At 42.0% G+C, this 18,813-nt stretch overlaps 1 protein-coding gene across 3 annotated transcripts in view; it reads right to left on the bottom strand.

The window, feature by feature from the left end:
- PKHD1 (PKHD1 ciliary IPT domain containing fibrocystin/polyductin) overlaps nucleotides 1–18,813 on the bottom strand; it is a 250,395-nt gene that overhangs the window by 97,845 nt on the left and 133,737 nt on the right. For all 3 annotated transcript variants that reach the window (XM_081855438.1, XM_081855439.1, XM_081855440.1), the window contains 7 exons: nucleotides 18,528–18,662; nucleotides 15,551–15,686; nucleotides 14,322–14,568; nucleotides 10,956–11,130; nucleotides 8,294–8,489; nucleotides 2,446–2,511; nucleotides 645–779 (listed from right to left, as the gene is read on the bottom strand). In XM_081855438.1, coding sequence (XP_081711564.1) covers nucleotides 645–779; nucleotides 2,446–2,511; nucleotides 8,294–8,489; nucleotides 10,956–11,130; nucleotides 14,322–14,568; nucleotides 15,551–15,686; nucleotides 18,528–18,662 — 1,090 coding nt within the window. The remainder of the gene's footprint in view (nucleotides 1–644; nucleotides 780–2,445; nucleotides 2,512–8,293; nucleotides 8,490–10,955; nucleotides 11,131–14,321; nucleotides 14,569–15,550; nucleotides 15,687–18,527; nucleotides 18,663–18,813) is intronic.

An 18,813-nucleotide genomic window follows, 5' to 3' on the forward strand; every position in this document is an offset into this window, starting at 1 on the left:
GGGGGGTATCTAATAAAGGAGAGACTCCATTTTATGTGAAGTGTTTTAGAATCCACTGTGAACACTGCTACGATGAATAGAGTGTTGGAGTGCTTCTTCTCTGCCTGAAAGAAAGAAAGCAAAGCTGAAGGATGGGGAAAAGTGGAAATATCATATAGGAGCTTTAAGGCATGGCTTAACAGAGATCGAGAAGGCTGAGTGCTGAGCTCTGGAAAGAGAGGAAAATACAGTTGTTTGGAAGTTAGAAGAAGAGACTGTAGGCCCATGCTTGGAGAAGCATGTGCCTGCAAATATTATGTTTTAATTTATCTATAACTATAATTTTCTGCAAGTAAAGTTTTTCAATGTTAAGTCTGGATATTTGTTTAGTTTCCAAAGAAGGGTGTCACTCATATATACGATTTGAGCTTCTTAGCTGTGATTTCGCTACTCTTACTTCAACACACAAGTTCCCCCACCCTATATTAGATGAACCAAAGCTCTATCCCCTTTTGGAATATGAAAAAGGGGAAATTGTGGATTCATTATCAGCATAACCCAGCTTTTCTGTGTTTTATTTATTTATTTATTTATTTATTTATTTATTTATTTATTTCTCTCATGCTTCTATGATTTTTCTTTCACATCAGACCTTTTCTACTTACCAGGCAAAATGAGGACGTCTTGACCAGTTGATGGTATGCTCTTATTGTAGCCACCCCAGCCCTTTGTCACACCATCCCAAGACTCAGAAAGTGACCATCTCAGAAGAGGTGGTGGTGGAGGAGGAGGAACTGGATCTAGAAGCAGGGCATATTACTATAAACAGTGTACCTTATAAGCATAACCAAGGTGTGTAAATAAAGATGCTTATTCCTATCAAAACTGATCATTGACAGTATGCAATTCCATTACCAAGCTTAGATATTGGTTTCAACTATCAAAGCATTTAATACATACCATACATATATACAGCACAAAAAGAATTAATCACAGATTTATGTTTCTCATGGACACATATTCACACCCAAAACAGATACTTCCCACCGACCAACAAAATCACAGCATTTGAAGTAAAAAAACACATACCCACATGCACACATGGCTACTTTCCCAATCACTCCATCTTAACAGCAAGGAAAATACTTCAATTTTCCAATGTGGTCTTAAAGATCAGAAGATCTTTAACTATGCAAAAATTGAAAACAAATTAAGAGAGATTTTCATTTTGTTAAAAAGCACAAATATCCTCATTATTTTTAGTTCAGTTTTTTTTCAAAATGCAATGATTTTTACTAATTTGTCATTTCATCAAAAAAACATAGCACAACACAATGCTGCTTTTTCCTCTTTTTCGCCAGTCTGGCCCCAACCCTATAAGGCAGGATAGCTCAGTTTGGAGGATGAAACTTAGGACTCAGCTAAAAGGTAAAGGTACCGCTGCCCGTACGGGCCAGTCTTGACAGACTCTAGGGTTGTGCGCTCATCTCACTCTAGAGGCCGGGAGCCAGCGCTGTCCGCAGACACTTCCGGGTCACGTGGCCAGCGTGACAAGCTGCATCTGGCGAGCCAGCACAGCATACGGAAACGCCGTTTACCTTCCTGCTAGTAAGCGGTCCCTATTTATGTACTTGAACCCGGGGGTGCTTTCGAACTGCTAGGTTGGCAGGCGCTGGGACCGAGCAACGGGAGCGCACCCCGCCGCGGGGATTCGAACCGCCGACCATACGATCGGCAAGTCCTAGGCGCTGAGGTTTTACCCACAGCGCCACCCGCGTCCCTAGGACTCAGCTACACTGGTCTAATTAAAATGTTATCTATGCTTTATAAACATGTGATGCCAGATAGCGCTGTAGAGCTGTGATCTGTCCCAATGAGAAATTGCATTGAAAGCTTTTTTATATATCATTTTTTAAAATAGTGTTTTCCAGATCAGTATAGATCCAGCCTTAATCTCAGGCTTGTTGGTTAAAGCCACACATTGGGCAAAAGATTCCTGCATTGCAGAGGGTTGGACTCCAAGTCCAACCCTCTTGTGGTCCCTTCCAATTCTACAATTCTATGATTTGCCTTCTTAAACAGCTCTGATTTCACTGAGTGCCTGTTAGAGGAGGGCAGGAGTAGGGGTGTCGGAGATGTCAACCTAAAAAAGCATTCTTATTTCAATCTTCAGCCAAGAGCAGCTTACAGGTCAATTTTAAATATCCTGGGTGGTGGAAAGTAGACTTTTCTCCTTTCTAAATTATTCTGTACAGAAAGACTCATGTGCACAAAAATGTGTTTCCATGTGCACTTGAAGCCTAATGCACTGGAATAATTATCTTTAAAATAGTCTGAAGTTAAAGAAGGCACCATTATTCTTTTTTTTAAAAAAAAAAAAAAAACCAAGTACAGACATTAGCCCACAAAAGCATTGCAGATAAACATTTTTAGTGGTCTGAATAATCCCACACCTTCAATACATACCGGGCACTGGTAAAGGGAGCGTGACTTCTGCTTGGAATGCCACGTGGATTGGGCCTTGACCTGTAACTAAATTTCAGAAGCCAACAGTTTACAGATAAAACTGACAAACAAATTAAAGTAGGCTAAAATATTATTCTACGATAATTTCCAATTGTAAACTTTGCTAAGCTTCTCAGTTACTGAAGGCATTTCACAACCAGTTAAAATAATCCATGGATTCTTCACCTCTGATTTTTTTGTTCAACTGTAGACATATGCATTAAATAAACAACTAAATACAAGTACAAACAACCAAAAGGAAAGAGAAAATTTCACCCTCTGGTCCCCGTTGCTCCAAGGTAACCATTAGCCCTCCATTTGCAGTAGAAATTTAGCGGGAAATGTTCAACTTTTTTGTTCAACTACATTCCAGACTATTTAATCAATACATTTATAGATTTCAGTGACCAATTCTGTCCTCTGAGAAACTGTATCTACCAGAGACAGACAGTGAAAAGCACATAATTTATCTTATATTATATTAAAATATAAATATATTAAAATATAAAGGTATCTCCAGCTGAAGGCTCTTGGAAGATAAAATGAAATCATTACTGAATAATTACAGAATTATACAGTTGTAAGGACATATCACTAGGCAGACCTCCATTTTAAGATAGGATCTCCTACACTCAAGGCACCATACAGCAATTATCTGATGCACCAGATATTTATAGGAAACCTCAGTTTTAGCCTGTTCCATTGTCTCCCTATGGATCTTCTTCCATTGCTAAACTGCTGGTGTGCAACCATGTTCCAAATCCATCTCTCTGTAGCCAAATATATTGCAATAAAAACCAAACTAAATACAATCAACACTGTGGAATCAACTTCTTTTATTTACTACATTTCCCCCTGCCCCATGTTTCCTCCCGTGTGTGATTTAACTCTCATTTTATCCTCACAATAGCCTGAAGCAGGTTAGCCTGAGGGACAGCCAGCAGGTTTAAGGTCATCCAATCTAGATTATTCTATTCAACATTAAGTGGTTCTACATATATCACATGAAAAGATAACATTGAAAGCTTTTAGAAATCATTGCCAAATCCAAGGAACTGTCAATGGTTTATGTAGCGTTTCATGTTCAGGTAATCTATAACATGCTTATTGAGAGAATGCAACCAGGATACCACACACTAAGACTTCAAAGAAACAAAATGAGTTTCGACCAAATCTAACCAAGTAAACCATTAATAGATTAATTTTAGCTCAACAAAATAGATGGGATGGAAAGTGTCTACTGTTCTCCAGTACGGCGCATTACAGGATCCACAACACAATGACTATTTGGTCAAAGGGTGGCTTTTCAGCAGGCACCTAGATGGAAAAGTCATGTTAGGTACTGCAGGTTTTTAGGAGGATGCTAGACCAAAGGGTCATTGCATGAGTCTATTAATTGAATAGAAGATGCAAATATACCAATCCACATACAGCACCTCAGTGTTTCTGCTACCTAGGTTCACCATTTCCACTGTAATTATAGAATATAGTGATACATGAAATCAATCTTCATGGGCAGTTCTTTTCCACTGGGTATTCCACCGAGAGCTAGCGTGGTGTAGTGGTTACGAGTGGTGGACTCGTAATCTGGAGAACCGGGTTCGCTTCCCCGCTCCTCCACATGCAGCTGCTGGGTGACCTTGGACTAGTCACACTTCTCTGAAGTCTCCCAGCCCCACTCACTTCACAGAGGGTTTTTTTGTGGGGGAGGAAGGGAAAGGAGATTGTTAGCTGCTTTGAGACCCCTTAAGGGGAGTGAAAGGCGGGATATCAAGTCCAAATTCCTCTTCTTCATCATCATCTCACACCCAAACTACAGAAGATAACAGCAGTCTCATGTCTGTGTAGATGCAGGACTGATCTAGTCATGTTTAAGGCAGGGGTGAGCTGCAATTCTTTTATTTTATTTTATTTTGGTATTGCTTTTATGGTCTTTCCAGTTTTATTTTATATATATGACACACTACCTTGATATTTTACATGAGTTGGCAGCATAAAAATAAATAAATCATGTTGAAGCCCCCAAAGGGCATGTGAGATAGGGACTCTACCCCTCTTGCTGCTCTGCCTGTTGAACTGCTGGTCCCTCTACTGGGCTCTAAGGGAAAAGCAAATTTGTGGGGCTGCCTTCCTGCTCAGTCTGCACTTTAAATCATGCACTTTACATGTTTGTGAAAAGGCACCTTGAAAGACGTGTCCTCCTGCCCCTGTGATTTATAAAGTAGGCTAATACACCAGTTCACAAGAATGCCTTGACAACGTTCCTTTACAACATATATGTAAAATAGATTTAAAATCTTACATTACAGCTATAAAAGTGAGAACCTTCAGACTCCAACACTGAAGATTCCATCCCAGTGCTGTCCCTGGGACATGGGGAGGGGGGAGGCAGGGCCAGACTCAGCTGCTAACGAACACTTTCTTAATTGAGAGCTTTGAAGAATGTTCTCTGAAAACTCTGCAAGTCAGGAAACTCTTTTGCGGTTTATTCATAACTGTGTGATGTTTTTTTTGTTTTTAGTGTGGCTTGGTTAAGGCAGACTTACACAACAACAGATCGATGTACAATGAGTGAAGTTAGTCAGCTTGCTTCCGATATCAGTTTGGGTTTTGTTTCCACTTTGCATGCAAAAAGGGAATTTCAAACTTAAGAAGGCGCACGGTCCTTCCCAGAGCACATCAGGGTGGGATAATATAGAGTATAAGCAGCCCCTGCTGCACTCCAGGATGGCTTCCTTCAGATGTCCAGCTTTCTGAATCACAATGTATTTTCTTTTAACTGTGTCATTCAGACTGAAGCAAGAAAAAGCGTGTGTGAATCTAGGAGCACGCCAGTGAATGAGCTGGCATCTGATATGTATTTATTGACATTAAATTTTGGGTTTAATGCACTCCTGCCACTCTCCAACAATTCACTCTAAAAGGCTTTTAACTGGCACAAAAGGAGAGGGTCAAAAGTAAGTTGACCCCTAACAGAATGTACAATTATTAGAGAAGGCCAGGACAAGAGCAGCTGCTGGAACCCCACTGACATCGGAAAGTACTTCCAAAAGTCTGGTTATTAATAATACACCCAGGTTCCCCACCACCACCACCTCTACAAGGTCCCTTTAGCTTCTCTAAGAAGAATTATAGCCCTCCCTAGCAGCTGCAATAATTGTGTTCCCATTGTTGCACAGACCTCCCCTCGACCACCCCCTACAAGTGTCCATTGTTGGGGCAGAGTCAAGTGATTATATGCTCTGGCTGATACGGTTTGAGCCCAGCTGCCTAACTGCTGACACACGAGCACCGAAAGGGCGGGGGACCCACGTCTGCAAGACGGGGCTCTAACATGCCAGACCTTTTACATAAGTCAAACAGGAACAAATGATGCTTTATGGGTCCTGCTGACGGAGCAACCTCCTCTTCCTTTGAAGTGGTGGCTGCTTATAGGCTCTTACAGCTTTTCCTCTTCAGCCCAAGCAAGCATCCTCCTTTTGATATGCTACATGCTCATTATCTCTGCCCCATTTAATGATTTTTGATTGAAAGGTGGCAGCTCAGTTGCCAAGAGGATCGTTAAAGAGGCTCCACAGAGTCAGGCCTACAATAAAGGCTTTCCTTATGCAGTGGCCTAAATTTGGAATTTCCTAACAGCGTGTTCTTGTTCTTTGTGGCAGATAAGGGCTGAGCGTGAAATTCTTAATTAAGCAGTAAATAGTGTATGGGGTGTCAGCAGATGCAGCCTGTAGCCATGGAGACTAAGTCACATGAACATGAGAGCAGACACTAAACAGGGAGCCCCGGGCTTGGAAGTGAGTGGCAGCTCAAGAATCCTACAAAGCTTGTAAACGGGATTAATTAGTTGACTAATTATTTCAGACCATTAATGTAACTTAAAAATAAAGCCAGTTTCTAATATCGTAACAAGGGGAACTCCAAGGATTAAAACACAAAACGGCCCTCTTTCTTCGTTGAAGGCTCAAACAGCCAAGACCAGCAATGCGACAATGCAGATTTCCTACAGGACATTGCAAAAAAACAGAAACAAATCAAAAAGAAAAAAGAAAAAAGACAAACCCTTCTGAACCTTTCTGCCCTAAAGAAGTTCTGTGAAGCCAAAAAGTTGGTATATCCTTACTGGCGGAAGTCAAGAAATCTAAACAGTGGCTAAGGTGAAATAGTTTTCGGGTGCTGGAAACAAAAGCTCCCTTTGATTAGTCCAGGGAATGGGCCCAAAGATCTAAAGCTGGAGAGCCAGACACTGACTGCTCCTTCCCAGGGTTTCATCTACTTCTCCCTAAGTCCCAACATGTGACCAAAGGCGTCAGATGGTCTTTCATCTCCAAAGAACAAGTTCAAATGCTACCAGCCGGATAGTACAGAGTACTTGTTTGTGGATAGGTGGGAGACTGGTGTCCAAGCATTACCTGACCACTGGGTAGCATGGGGCGCCAGAGGACCCATTGTCCTGGGTGCTTAATGGAGAGGGGCGCACAAACCAGCCCCCCCCCCCCAGAGATCCCAATCATACAGCTGGGGAGGGTGAAGAGTACCCTCTGCACCTCGCCCTCCCCTGCCCCCACTTTGTGCACCAAGAGATCTTCTACCTACAAAAGTGAAGAATGGGCAAAAACTTAGGGCATGGAAGCAGCCCTCAGGGGCAAAGCTTCCACCTTATGGGCCTTCTTTAGAGTTGCACACTTATTTCTTAGTATGTTGCACAATGCCCAGTTGCTTGGTAAGATCGGTTATCAGGGCTTCCTTAATCAGTTGGGGGAAATCTAGAAATTGCACAAGCTGCAGGGAGATGCTGGGCAAACCCATTTCCAACAGCAAGGGGCAACAGGAGCGCCAAATGATTGGTCTGAACAATGGGGTTTATTTTTGTGTCTTTTGAAAAGAGCAGCACCTCCAGGCCTTTAGTTGTTCTGGTTGAGACATTTGTCACTCTTTAAGGACTGGGAAGCATATATCAATCAAGTCCTCAGCCCAAAATGACACAGTCCCACAAAGATAGACGCAGGAATCCAAGATGACCATTGCTGCCTGCCCTCACCCAGAATTTGTCTCACAGGTTTTCTAAATGCAGAGTCCATTTGTGTGCCACTTCTGCCCCAACAGAACCCAATACAGGTATCAAGTTGTGGGCGGAGTGTTCAAATGCACGTTTTCCAAATCAAGTTGAGTGACGTGCTCTGTGCTGTACGCCATAGGAGAGTGGGTGGCAGCCTGGTAGTAGCCCCTTCTGCTAAGACCTTCAAGTGGCTGCCCATCAATCTCACCATCCCAATAAGTTTAGTCTTATTGGCAGTGGTGGTGGGAGATCAGAGTCAGGAAACAAGATTTTTAATTTAACTGAGGAGGAAAATGGAGAGCTGTCGATCTAGAGGAAATAACTGAATAATGGCAGGTGAGAGATCAGAAAAATCTTGAACAAAAGAGCCTAGAGCAAAGAGCTGCACTTCCTATGCAAGCAAAGGAAAGGAAACTGGGGAAAGAGCCTAGTATTCATGTCTCATGTCCTTCCATATCTCCTGTGGGGGATGGGGGGTTGTTAACCCAGTGTTTTCAGGAGTCCTCCTAACTTACTTCACACAGGAAATCATCACCATCATTTTATGTGGCAGGAGAGAAGTGATAGGGTGTTTTTTTTGGGGGGGGGGGGCTCTGCCGTCCCAAATGTCATGGATGAGGAGTTACATGTGATATCCCTCACCACTACCTGAGCTTAGGGACAGCTGTTCCTCCTCAGTGAGCAAGCTGGTTGAAAACTCCCAGTTTCAGAGGAACCCTTAAAGCGGGGGGAATATGCATTTGTTCTTACCTAAATAAGTTAACTTCCTTTTTTCCCAATTGAAAAACCAGTCACAGCCTTTATTGTGCTTATGTGAAGGTAACGACAGGAGTGGCGATCCCTTCCGTGTACCACAGGTCACTGTAACATTGATGTGGGATGATCGGACTTCATGTTCCAGCAATAAATAATTCCCAACTGTGAAATTATCGAATGTAGCAATATACTAGAGAGTAAAACATAAGAAAAATGCATACTTTTACAATATATTTGTGTCCAGATTTTGTCTGGAGCTTAACAGAAAGGATCTAAGACATGAGGAACATTCTCTAGACCCATAGTGCCACTATTAAATGATTTCATATAGGCTTCCCTAACCCAATGGTCTGTACATACACCTCTGAACTAGCTATGGCAGGGGTCGGCAAGGTTTACCTCGCCTGGGCTGGTTCACTCCAGTGGAGATCCCTCTGTGGGCCAGTTAAACGACCCCCGTGTTCCGCTTGTGGCCCATGGGCCTTAGGTTGCCTTCCCCTGAGCTATGGGAGGCCTCTCGTTGTTAAAATGAAAATACACATAGCCTTTTTATGTCTCTCTACCAACAAACTTGCCCTCTTCATAAGACAGATAAATACCAGGAATGGGCACAGAAAATCTCAATATACATGTTGATCTACCCACACGTTGTTGTTATCCCTGAGAAACATAGAAAATAATAGGATATATTTATCCGAAAGTCTTCAAACTTACACGAAAAAGGGCCCTGTCCTGGCTTCTGGTCCATAATTGACTCCTGACTTCTGCTCAATGATTGAAACTAAGACCTCCACGTCGAATCTGACTATGGACTAACATAAACTTATCTCTACTCATAAACTCTTATCCCTAATTCTATAACAAATTATTGTGTTATACATATCTTTATGAGTTTGAGTTTGAAATCTCTGTTAGAGTTTGTAATATCTATCTGAGTTGTAATCCTTGCCAGAATACATACTATTGGATGGATTAGTCCTTGTTACTATTGACTATTGACTTGTGAGCAGGGACCATTCCCACTATTGAAACTTACCTTGGCCTGAGTTCTTGGTGTGCTTTTTTCTTGGTACCTTCACATTCCAGACATCAAAGCAAATGTCTGCTAAAAGTGAAAGCAATGCCTCTAATTTTAGCTTAACAACCTAACATGAGGGCAAGATGATGGAGAAAACAGCAGAATGGAGAGAACGTTTCCTGCTTGGCAGGGGGTTGGACTCGATGGCCCTTGTGGTCTCTTCTAACTCTATGATTCTATGAACGTGCAGAGGGAAAGCTCCGTGGTGACTGACAGGTCTATGTTTCCATCAAAGGGAATGGTTTCATCAATGCTCTCCAATCCAGCAGTGGACAGTAAGGCGGGACTGTGCCACTCCCTTGACCCTTGACCTCTGTCTGGCTATGAGACTGCAGCAAACCAGAATGGAAGGAGAGAGGGGCACAGAGGTCACATGACCAACTTAGCCCCACCATGCTTTTTTGCAGCTACTCCAATCCTAGTACAGTGGTACCTCTAGATATGCACTCCTCTGGTTGTGTATATTTCAGGATGCAAATGCGGCAGGGTTTTTTTGGGTTTCGCCACACGCACAAGTGCACAAGCACTCTACGCACTGCACGCATGTGCAGAACTTGTACCTCCGGTTGCGAATTCCTTGGGATGCGGCCAAAGCTCCGGAACGGATCCCGTTCGCAACTGGATGTACCACTGTACTTTACAGAAGGGAGCTTTTTTTTAAAAAAAAATGATATTTTATTAAATTTTAACAATAAACAAGTTATAAGAAAAACACAAGAAAAATACAAAAACACAGAAATACAAAGATACAAAAACAAGCAAACATTTAACATAGAAAAAATAAAAAAAGAAATAAAAATCCTTCTTTTTACTTTCTCACTTTTCATTAACTTATTTTCCTGACTTCCTCACACCTCCCTTTTTCGTATTCCATTTAAAAATTGATTCAGCAAATTCATATCCTGTTGGTTTATCCTTAATTATTTTCCTTCACATATTATAACTTCAAATTTTCATCTAATATCAATCCATTCTTACATATTCTTATTTTACCTTATTACTAGAACCCCTTCATTTCATTTCAATGTCATCAGCATTCAAAAATTTTACAATGTTTCTGTAAATAAATTTTAAATTTCCTCCAATCTTCTTCCACCAACTCTTCTCCCTGATACAGAAGGGAGCTTAAGGACGCTTTTGCTTAAGGACGGACTACCTGCTTTTAACCAGATGTTGGATGGCCATCTGTCAGGAATTCTTTAGTTGTGAATCCTGCATTGCAGGGGGTTACACTCAATGGCCATTGGAGTCCTTTCCAAATCTACAATTCTATTAGTCTAAGACACCAAAATGGAGAGGTGGAGATAGACTTGTCAATAGTGAAGGAGCTCCAACTTCCAATAAGAGGGAATGATTTTTACCCAGGAAGTAAATACCTTTTTGTTTAGCTCAGCCCAAAATAAACTTTAATGGTGCTTAGAAAAGAAAAGACCCTGAATCTATTTGTCTGTAATTTGGCAGGATTCCTACCTAGGGACATTCTCATTTCTACAATTTTAGTGCAAACCCAATCTTGTGAGCTGTGTGCACCCCTAACAAATGTACCAATATGATTTATGAAGGGGAGAGAATTGTTACCTGCAGGTTTTCACTCAGCAGAGGGTTGTCGAATGACAGACTATAAGTCTCCTGATCCAAAAGAAGAACCATCCAGCCATTTGCATTTGACAGAGTGTCAGAGACATAACTGACCATGGTTGTCTTATTGCGACTATCAGTCACTTTTAAATTATAAGGACAGATCGGGGCCTTTCTGAAAAACAATTAAGAATAGTCACGTTTCATTGTCTAATAGCTACTGTTATTTTAGAGTGCTTATTAGTTTGCCATTGACTTTCAGAGGCTTAGGCTAATGACAGCTCAGATGGCATAAAACAGAGATACCGTATTTTTCTGTGTATAAGACTAGGTTTTTTCCCTTAAAAATAATGTCAAAAATTAGGGGGCGTCTTATACACGGATAGTGCCGAGGGTGGACTGGCGATTGGTTGTTGCCACCAAAATAGGGGGCGTCTTATACATGGGGGCGTCTTATAGACGGAAAAATATAATAATAATAATAATAATAATAATAATAATAATAATAATAATAATAATTTATACCCCACCCATCTGGCTGGGTTTCCCCAGCCACTCTGGGCAGCTTCCAACAAAACACTAAAATACCTAAAAGCTTCCCTAAACAAGGCTGCCTTCAGATGTCTTCTAAAAGTTTGGTAGTTATTTTTCTCTTTGACATCTGGTGCGAGGGCGTTCCACAGGGCGGGTGCCACTACCGAGAAGGCCCTCTGCCTGGTTCCCTGTAACTTGGCTTCTTGTAGTGAGGGAACCGCCAGAAGGCCCTCGGCGCTGGACCTCAGTGTCCGGGCAGAACAATGGAGGTGGAGACGCTCCTTCAGGTATACTGGGCCGAGGCCTTGAGGGCTTTCAAGGTCAGCACCAACACTTTGAATTGTGCTCAGAAACGTACTGGGAGCCAGTGTAGGTCTTCCCATTTCCCAGAATTTGTATTCTGTGCAATTTTTGCATCATATATTTCAGAGAGCACACTTCCGATGTACTGAACTGGTTCTCTAGCCTACCTCCCTTTTAGACAAGTCTCTCTTCTGTGAACTACTAGTTCCTTGCTATTGCAAGGAGCTTCTCACATGGCTCATGCTGTAGACCAGTGGTTCTCAACCTGTGGGTCCCCAGATGTTGTTGGACTACAATTCCCATCATCCTTGAGCTCTGGCCTTGCTAGCTAGGGGTGATGGGAGTTGTAGTTCAACAACATCTGGGGACCCACAGGTTGAGAAAGGCTGCTCTAGACAGTGTTTCTGATAAACAAGGAGCCAAAATCGAGGCTCAGTGTCAATAGACTTCTGTGGTTTCACTGCCCAAAACTATGAGTATTTGACAGTATTATTTGCAGTATAATTCTTGTCCATCTCTGAGTATCCTCAGCAACATAGAAAAGAAAGAAATGTAGTCAGTTCAGCCTCCCTTGTTTGGTGCCTCCAAATAAATCTCTTGGTTTAATCCTTGAAAAGACAACAATACGCTCCCTCCCTTTAAAACATGCAGGTTAACCGTGAACTGGAAATGGATATCAGAGTCTCTTTCCAAACAATGATTCTGTTTTTATACACTGTCAAACTAGCACCAAAATAGAACTACCGGTACTATATTGCCCACATAATTGAGCATTCATGCAACCATAATTAGCACCATTTTAATTTGCCCTAAATAGCCAGTGATTTTCACTGTGCCCTAAATAGCCACCAATCTACCTCTCTTTAATGTTAATGGAGCAGAGTAGGGCACGAGTATTTGTAATTCAGAGGAGCTGAGGGAGTCTGCATGGATCATTAAGAGGAGAGAGTTTTCATTACCAAGGGAGGAGGGAATCTCTCTAGGAACTGATCTTGTCTTTATGCAAAGGAAACCAGGAAAAGGCAACAGCCATAAGATGAAGTTAACCCCTGCCTCAAACTGCCAGGAACCTTTCAAAAATTGTTAAGAACAAAACCAACTTATGACTTATTGACAACACCAATTTTTTACATCCATGTAAGTTTCAGTTAAGAAGCAGCATGCTGCAAAAATCTCGCATGGACCTTGACAGCCTTGGTTACAATTTGCCATCATGGTTGTATAAACTGTTATGTAATTTAGCTCAAGTGTAGTGTGCAGAACTGTTGAGCATAAACGGCCCACAAAGGATTTGCTAAACCATTCAGCAACTCTGAGTAGAATAAATATTAAGTCTCCTGTTTATGTTTACCATTAGCTTACTTATCCTAAGGGTGTCTCTCTCTGAGTCTCTCTTTGTATTAAGGAAAAAACACACCGCTTGGCTCTAAATGCTTTTGGTTTGGTTTGGTTTGGTTTGGTTTGTAAAATATTCTACTGTAATCATACATCTCTAGAAAATGAAGCAAGAATTAAAAGGCTGTCTTAAAATAGTGCTGATAATATGAACCTCAATACTGAAAACAATTGTTTCACCAAGTTAACCTGATATTTTTGTTAGGCTATTGATGTTCCATTCCACCTAAACAGATGTGTGGAGCTGTTGTATGTCACATGTCTGTTTACATTCCAGCACAGCTTGCTGGGAACTTCCATTTGTGTAAAGCTTTTGCTTTATGCTGTTTCTTGCTTGGACATGAGGGAGAGCAGACATGTTTTCTTTGTCCTGATCTATGCTGAATAAACTGCTTGTAAATATGCTTTACATATGCCTCTGTATGCCCTTCCGTCGTGAAGAGTTTGTTATCTCTGCTGGCTTGCGTGCTCAACTTCTGAAAGGCTTCTGAATCTCTGAGTCACAGTTTTGATGCAGAACCAAGGACTGGAGTTCGATCGACAACCGGCCAGTGGGCTGGAGCCAGCTGGGGGCCTGCCAATTGCCCCCATTCCCTTGGGCGCATCCCAACAATTTTAGCCCTCCACCCACCTCCACTGAGCACATACACCAGGAGCACTTTACACAGAGAACACCTGTTTTGCACATACAAATCCAAACTGGATCCTGCTGCATGTGACTGCTGCCAGCAGTTTTCAGAGACATTTGCCAAGGCCCATGTCTGTTTTGGGCCCAGCAAGAGTTAGTAGCTCCATCTTCACTCTCACTTTGCGTAAGGCTCAGCTAGGTCTGAGGCAGTGCTTGCTGGAGCTTGGCAGCAGAACGTCTGCCCTGCATGCAAAAAGTTCTATCTCCAGCCACACCACTTTTTGCAACCCTTAAACAAGGATGCACTTGTTCGCATATGGGAATCATGTAAACGCATAATTGGGCATTCCAGGGGATGTCAGTCTTGGGAAAGAGATGTTCTTTGTGTATGTGCATACATTCCTCAATGTGGCATGTACTCTATAGAGCAGTCCACATCTTTCCCCAATCTCCCATCTGAGAGCTCCCATGCTATATGAAGAACTTGAGAAAAGAATGATACTTACAGGCCAATAGACATACGGTGGAAAGTAACATTTCCATGGCAAAGACTGCCACTGGCACCTTGACTGGCATTGACACTCGGCAAGCAGGAATCTGGAAGCGTATCCTCAGAAGGGAGGAGAAAGCTCCCCCTTTGCCCTGTGATTGTGCCATCTAGATCTTTAAGAATCGTACAATGAGGAAATGGGAACGATATCCAATTTGGGGCATTTAGAAGTAGCACTTGTTCAGACCTCACAGCAAATCCGCCTGTAAAGTAGGGACAGGGAGAGAGAAATATGGTCTTGTTGCTAATAACTGATGAACAAGCTACAAAATCTGATTCAGTCAGGGAGGGGTCAGAATTATTTTGGGATATTGAAAGAATACAGTTATATATCATTGCTTACTTGTTTATTAATAACCTAAAGGCATGTATTACTTCATACTGAAAATCTATGACATATCCACTGCTGGTAACTAGAGATAAATGTATTTGGAGCATGGCATTCCCAATGAAATTGACATTGTGTGCCTACTCAAAACTAAGAGTGGGATTTGCCCAATGAACCCTGTCCATGGATGGCCGGCATGCACAAGGACTTCTGCTTATGCAATGGGGCTTTCTCCTCTCTCCATCCCCCATGCCCCCCAAATTGGCTTGGGAGGGGTTTGAGAGAGCCCTCCCCCCAGAACAGCCCATAAAATATAAAGCCGGATTATGGGCATGATCTCAGGACACTGCTTATGCCCCGTTCATCAAATGCTGAGGTCTTATTTGAGGTGGGGCACAGAAGATAGTACCTCTTTAGGGTAAAATAAACAAACATTAAATAGGACTTTGTGCAGGCTGTCAGTCTGTAGATAGTACAGTTTGTAGATAGTACAACTCCATGTCCCTTCTCTCATTATTCTGTTGCCCCATGTTTTCTGCCTATTTTATGAAGTTGCATTTGGATCAAACTGGACACGACCTTGATTGCATGAAGCCAATTCAATTGAGCTCATGCAGGATCAGAAACACAGGGGATTTGGGGGGGGGGGGAGAGAGAGTTGAATCCTCTCCCCTCCAAGGCTGCTATTTGCAATGGCAGGGAAGCCTCCGCTGCCACCAGCATGAATTCCCTGCGTGCTGTGGTCACTTATTTGACCCTGCAAGGAAGCCAGTTCACAGGCACAGAACAGACCACATTTAAATCCACCACCACATTTTTGTTTTTATTTTTATTTTTGCACAGAAAGCCTATCTTACCTTGACCTCGGTAACAACCAGAACAGGTGGCGATTGCAGTGCAATTGAGAATGTCAAAATTCATAAAGGTTGTATTTGAAATCAATAGTTCATGCCTTTTGGGAGTTTTCAGTCCTGCCTGCATACAAGTTCCATCCTGCAACAATAATATAGAAAGAGACTATATTGTGATATAGCTCCAGCGGTTTCTTTTATTCATTTCATAGGAACATAGAATTGTAGAGATGGATGGGACTCAAGGGTCATCTAGTCCAATGCAGAAATCTCAGCTAAAGCATCCATGACCTCTGCTTAAAAACCTCCAAGGAACGAGAGTCCACCACCTCTCATGGGAGTCTGTTTCACAGCTCTTACTGTCAAACAGCTCTTACTGCCAGAAAGTTCTCTTGATGTTTAGTTGGACTCTCCTTCCTTGTAACTTGAAGCCACTGGTTTGAATCCTCCCCTCCAGAGCAGGAGAAAATGAGCTTGCTCCATCTTCCATGTGACAGCCCTTGAGATATTTAAAGATGGCTAACATATCTCCTCTCACTCTCCTCTTTTCCAGGCTAAATATACCCAGCTCCTTCAACCACTCCTCATAAGGCTTGGTTTCCAGACCCTTGATCATCTTCGTCGCCCTTCTCTGCACACCTTCTACCTTCTTAAATTGTGGTGCCCAGAACTAGACACAGTGATATAGCATGTCCAGAAAGGCTCCCAGATTTTCAGGTTTCTCTCCCAGGTCCTATCTCAATTATCCTATGTTTGATCCTGTGTTCTCTGCTTTCTGTCTTCTTCTCTCACGCCTCAGTTCTCTCACTTCTATGCAAATCTTCACCGAAATCATTGATTTCTCCCGTAGCTCATACTATGTCACACCCATTCTCAGCTTCCACCACTGGCTTCCCACTTGGTTCAGTATCCATCTCAAATTCTGTGTCCTTCACTATTAAGCTCTCCATGCTCTTCCTGCCTTTAGGCCCTTGTGAAAACGTAAGTTGTGCAAGAATTGAAAGTTGTATCTTTCACAAGTCATACCTATAGACAGGAGGAGCTATGCACTTTCTGAGTTGCTAACAGCTATTAAACAGAACTACACATGCAATGGTAATTTTAAGTTCCAACTGTAGGCAACATTGTTCTTTGGCCTTGATGGAAGTCATCTGCCCTCCCCCCACAAATTAACTTGCTGTGTAAAGAGCAGAAGTACAAAAGGACAGAAGTAACAGCTGGTTTAAAGGCATATTTTAAAAATAAAAGGGCTGGCTGAGTGGAAGGTTTAGCCTTCTTGTTAAATTAATGTCATAAAGTTTTAATTGATGTTAAAGAGACATCATTATTAAAGGATAGAATTACATAAATTAATATGTAAATTATGACAAGACAACTCTTTATCGTGAGATAATCGAAGATAATCACACCCCCAGGGTGCTGTGAGGAACAAAGCATAGCTGAGTGCTTTAAATCTCTTAACAAGTATGGGGTGGGGGGCACTCAAGTGCTCTATATCCAGCGACAGTAAAACAAAACCAAAAGGCCGTATCTTAGATGTACTGGAAACCACCTACCAAAGATTTCCATGTGTCTTCTTGTTGCTCACCCCACTCTACCATTCTAATCTCTCCTGGCTCCTGAGCTTCTTTGCCTCTGTTTTCCTCACTTTCACAAGGAATATTGTTTCTCCACCATCTCACACTCCTAATGCTCCCTGGGCTTACACACACACCTGCACACACCCTTACACACAGCTTATGGAAATGAAACAAACCCAGGTACTTGAAGGAGCCCCTCTCCTGACATTGAACTTTGGGTTCTACTTCTGGGAATGGTGTGGCTGGCAAAAGCTATTAGTTCTTGGGGACCTTTCAAGCAGAGAACCATAACTGGTGCAAGCCACTACAGCATCCCTTTGCTAGTCACCGCTGTCCAGGCAGCTTGCAAAAGCATAGGGTCCTCCTTCCTTCTACAGTCTCTCTCCTCCACTCTCTGCAAGCCACCTCTCCTCTCAGTTGGTGGGGCACCTTCTCTGGGTTGGGCCCCGGGATAGAGCATATGCTCTGGACAAACACGTATGCAAAACAACAACAACATCCCTCATATTTTTTATACTGACATAATTCAGTTCCTGAAATACTGGCTATGAATAAAAAGGGATTCTTGCTCGCTAGCCAACTGTATTTGTGCAACTTTGGCTAACCTTTTACAGCAACTTCCAAATACATTCTGTTTGAGACACAAATACCCTGCACACCCTTAACTGTTGTTACTCAGAGTTTAATAGGAATCCAAGTGGCTTTTGGTTTGGTATACTTGTGGAGAGGGATTTCAATACAATACAATAAATAGTTAACAACAGATACATAGTTTTCCTCAGCTTCAAAGCAGCGGATAAAGATGAATGGATAAGCCCTCACTATGCCACAGGGAATTATTTTCTGTTTTACAGATTAGAGAATTGAGACAAAGAGATTAAAAATATTGCCAAAGCAATGAAGGAAAAATTAGAACCAAACATAAAACTCAGACAGACTCTGGATGAGAGAGGAAATGTCTTCTCTAGTCGGGTCTTTCCTTATTAGTTCTGCAATTGTCACTGGCATACATTGAACATACAAAGTACACCATGCATAACTTCATAAACCTATACATGTCTACTCAAAAGTAAATCCCACTTACTCCCATGAAAGAATAAGGCTACAATCCTATACACATTTATTAGAGGGTAAAGCGCCATTAAACTTAGCCATAAGTCAACTAGCAACCATGGAGAGGGCAGTGCAAGAACCTACTGTAAGTCTCATTACAGCTCATTCACATCACACTAAACTATGATTTAGCTTGACATCTAGATATGACTATAAAGTCTGACAACAGTGCTGAAAAAAGACCTCAATATTCCCCCAAAAGCTGTTTTTTCTAACTTTATTGCCCTTTTAGCTCTTTAAGTTTGTTTCTTTGATAGCCTCTGAAAGTGGAGGACAACTTGAGTTCTTACCTTCTCATGCAAGTGACCAAGTAGTAAACTACTGGCAACAGAGGTGTTTCCAAGACTTTCCACAATGTCAATTCCAAAATATTTGCAAGAAGAGATGTGGAAGCTCCAAAGCTGTAGGTTGCTACTGCTAATAATCTGTTAATAATAAATATTGTAAACATTAATACATTATTACAAAGGAAATCAACAGATAAGGTAAACGAATAGTTGTCTGTGCTCCATAAGACACTGCGAGAAGACAGTGACCTCTCAGGCCTTAACAAAAATTATGAATTTACCAATCACC

This window comes from Podarcis erhardii (assembly GCF_964252035.2).
Source record: "Podarcis erhardii genome assembly, chromosome: 3".
Lineage (NCBI taxonomy): Eukaryota > Metazoa > Chordata > Lepidosauria > Squamata > Lacertidae > Podarcis > Podarcis erhardii.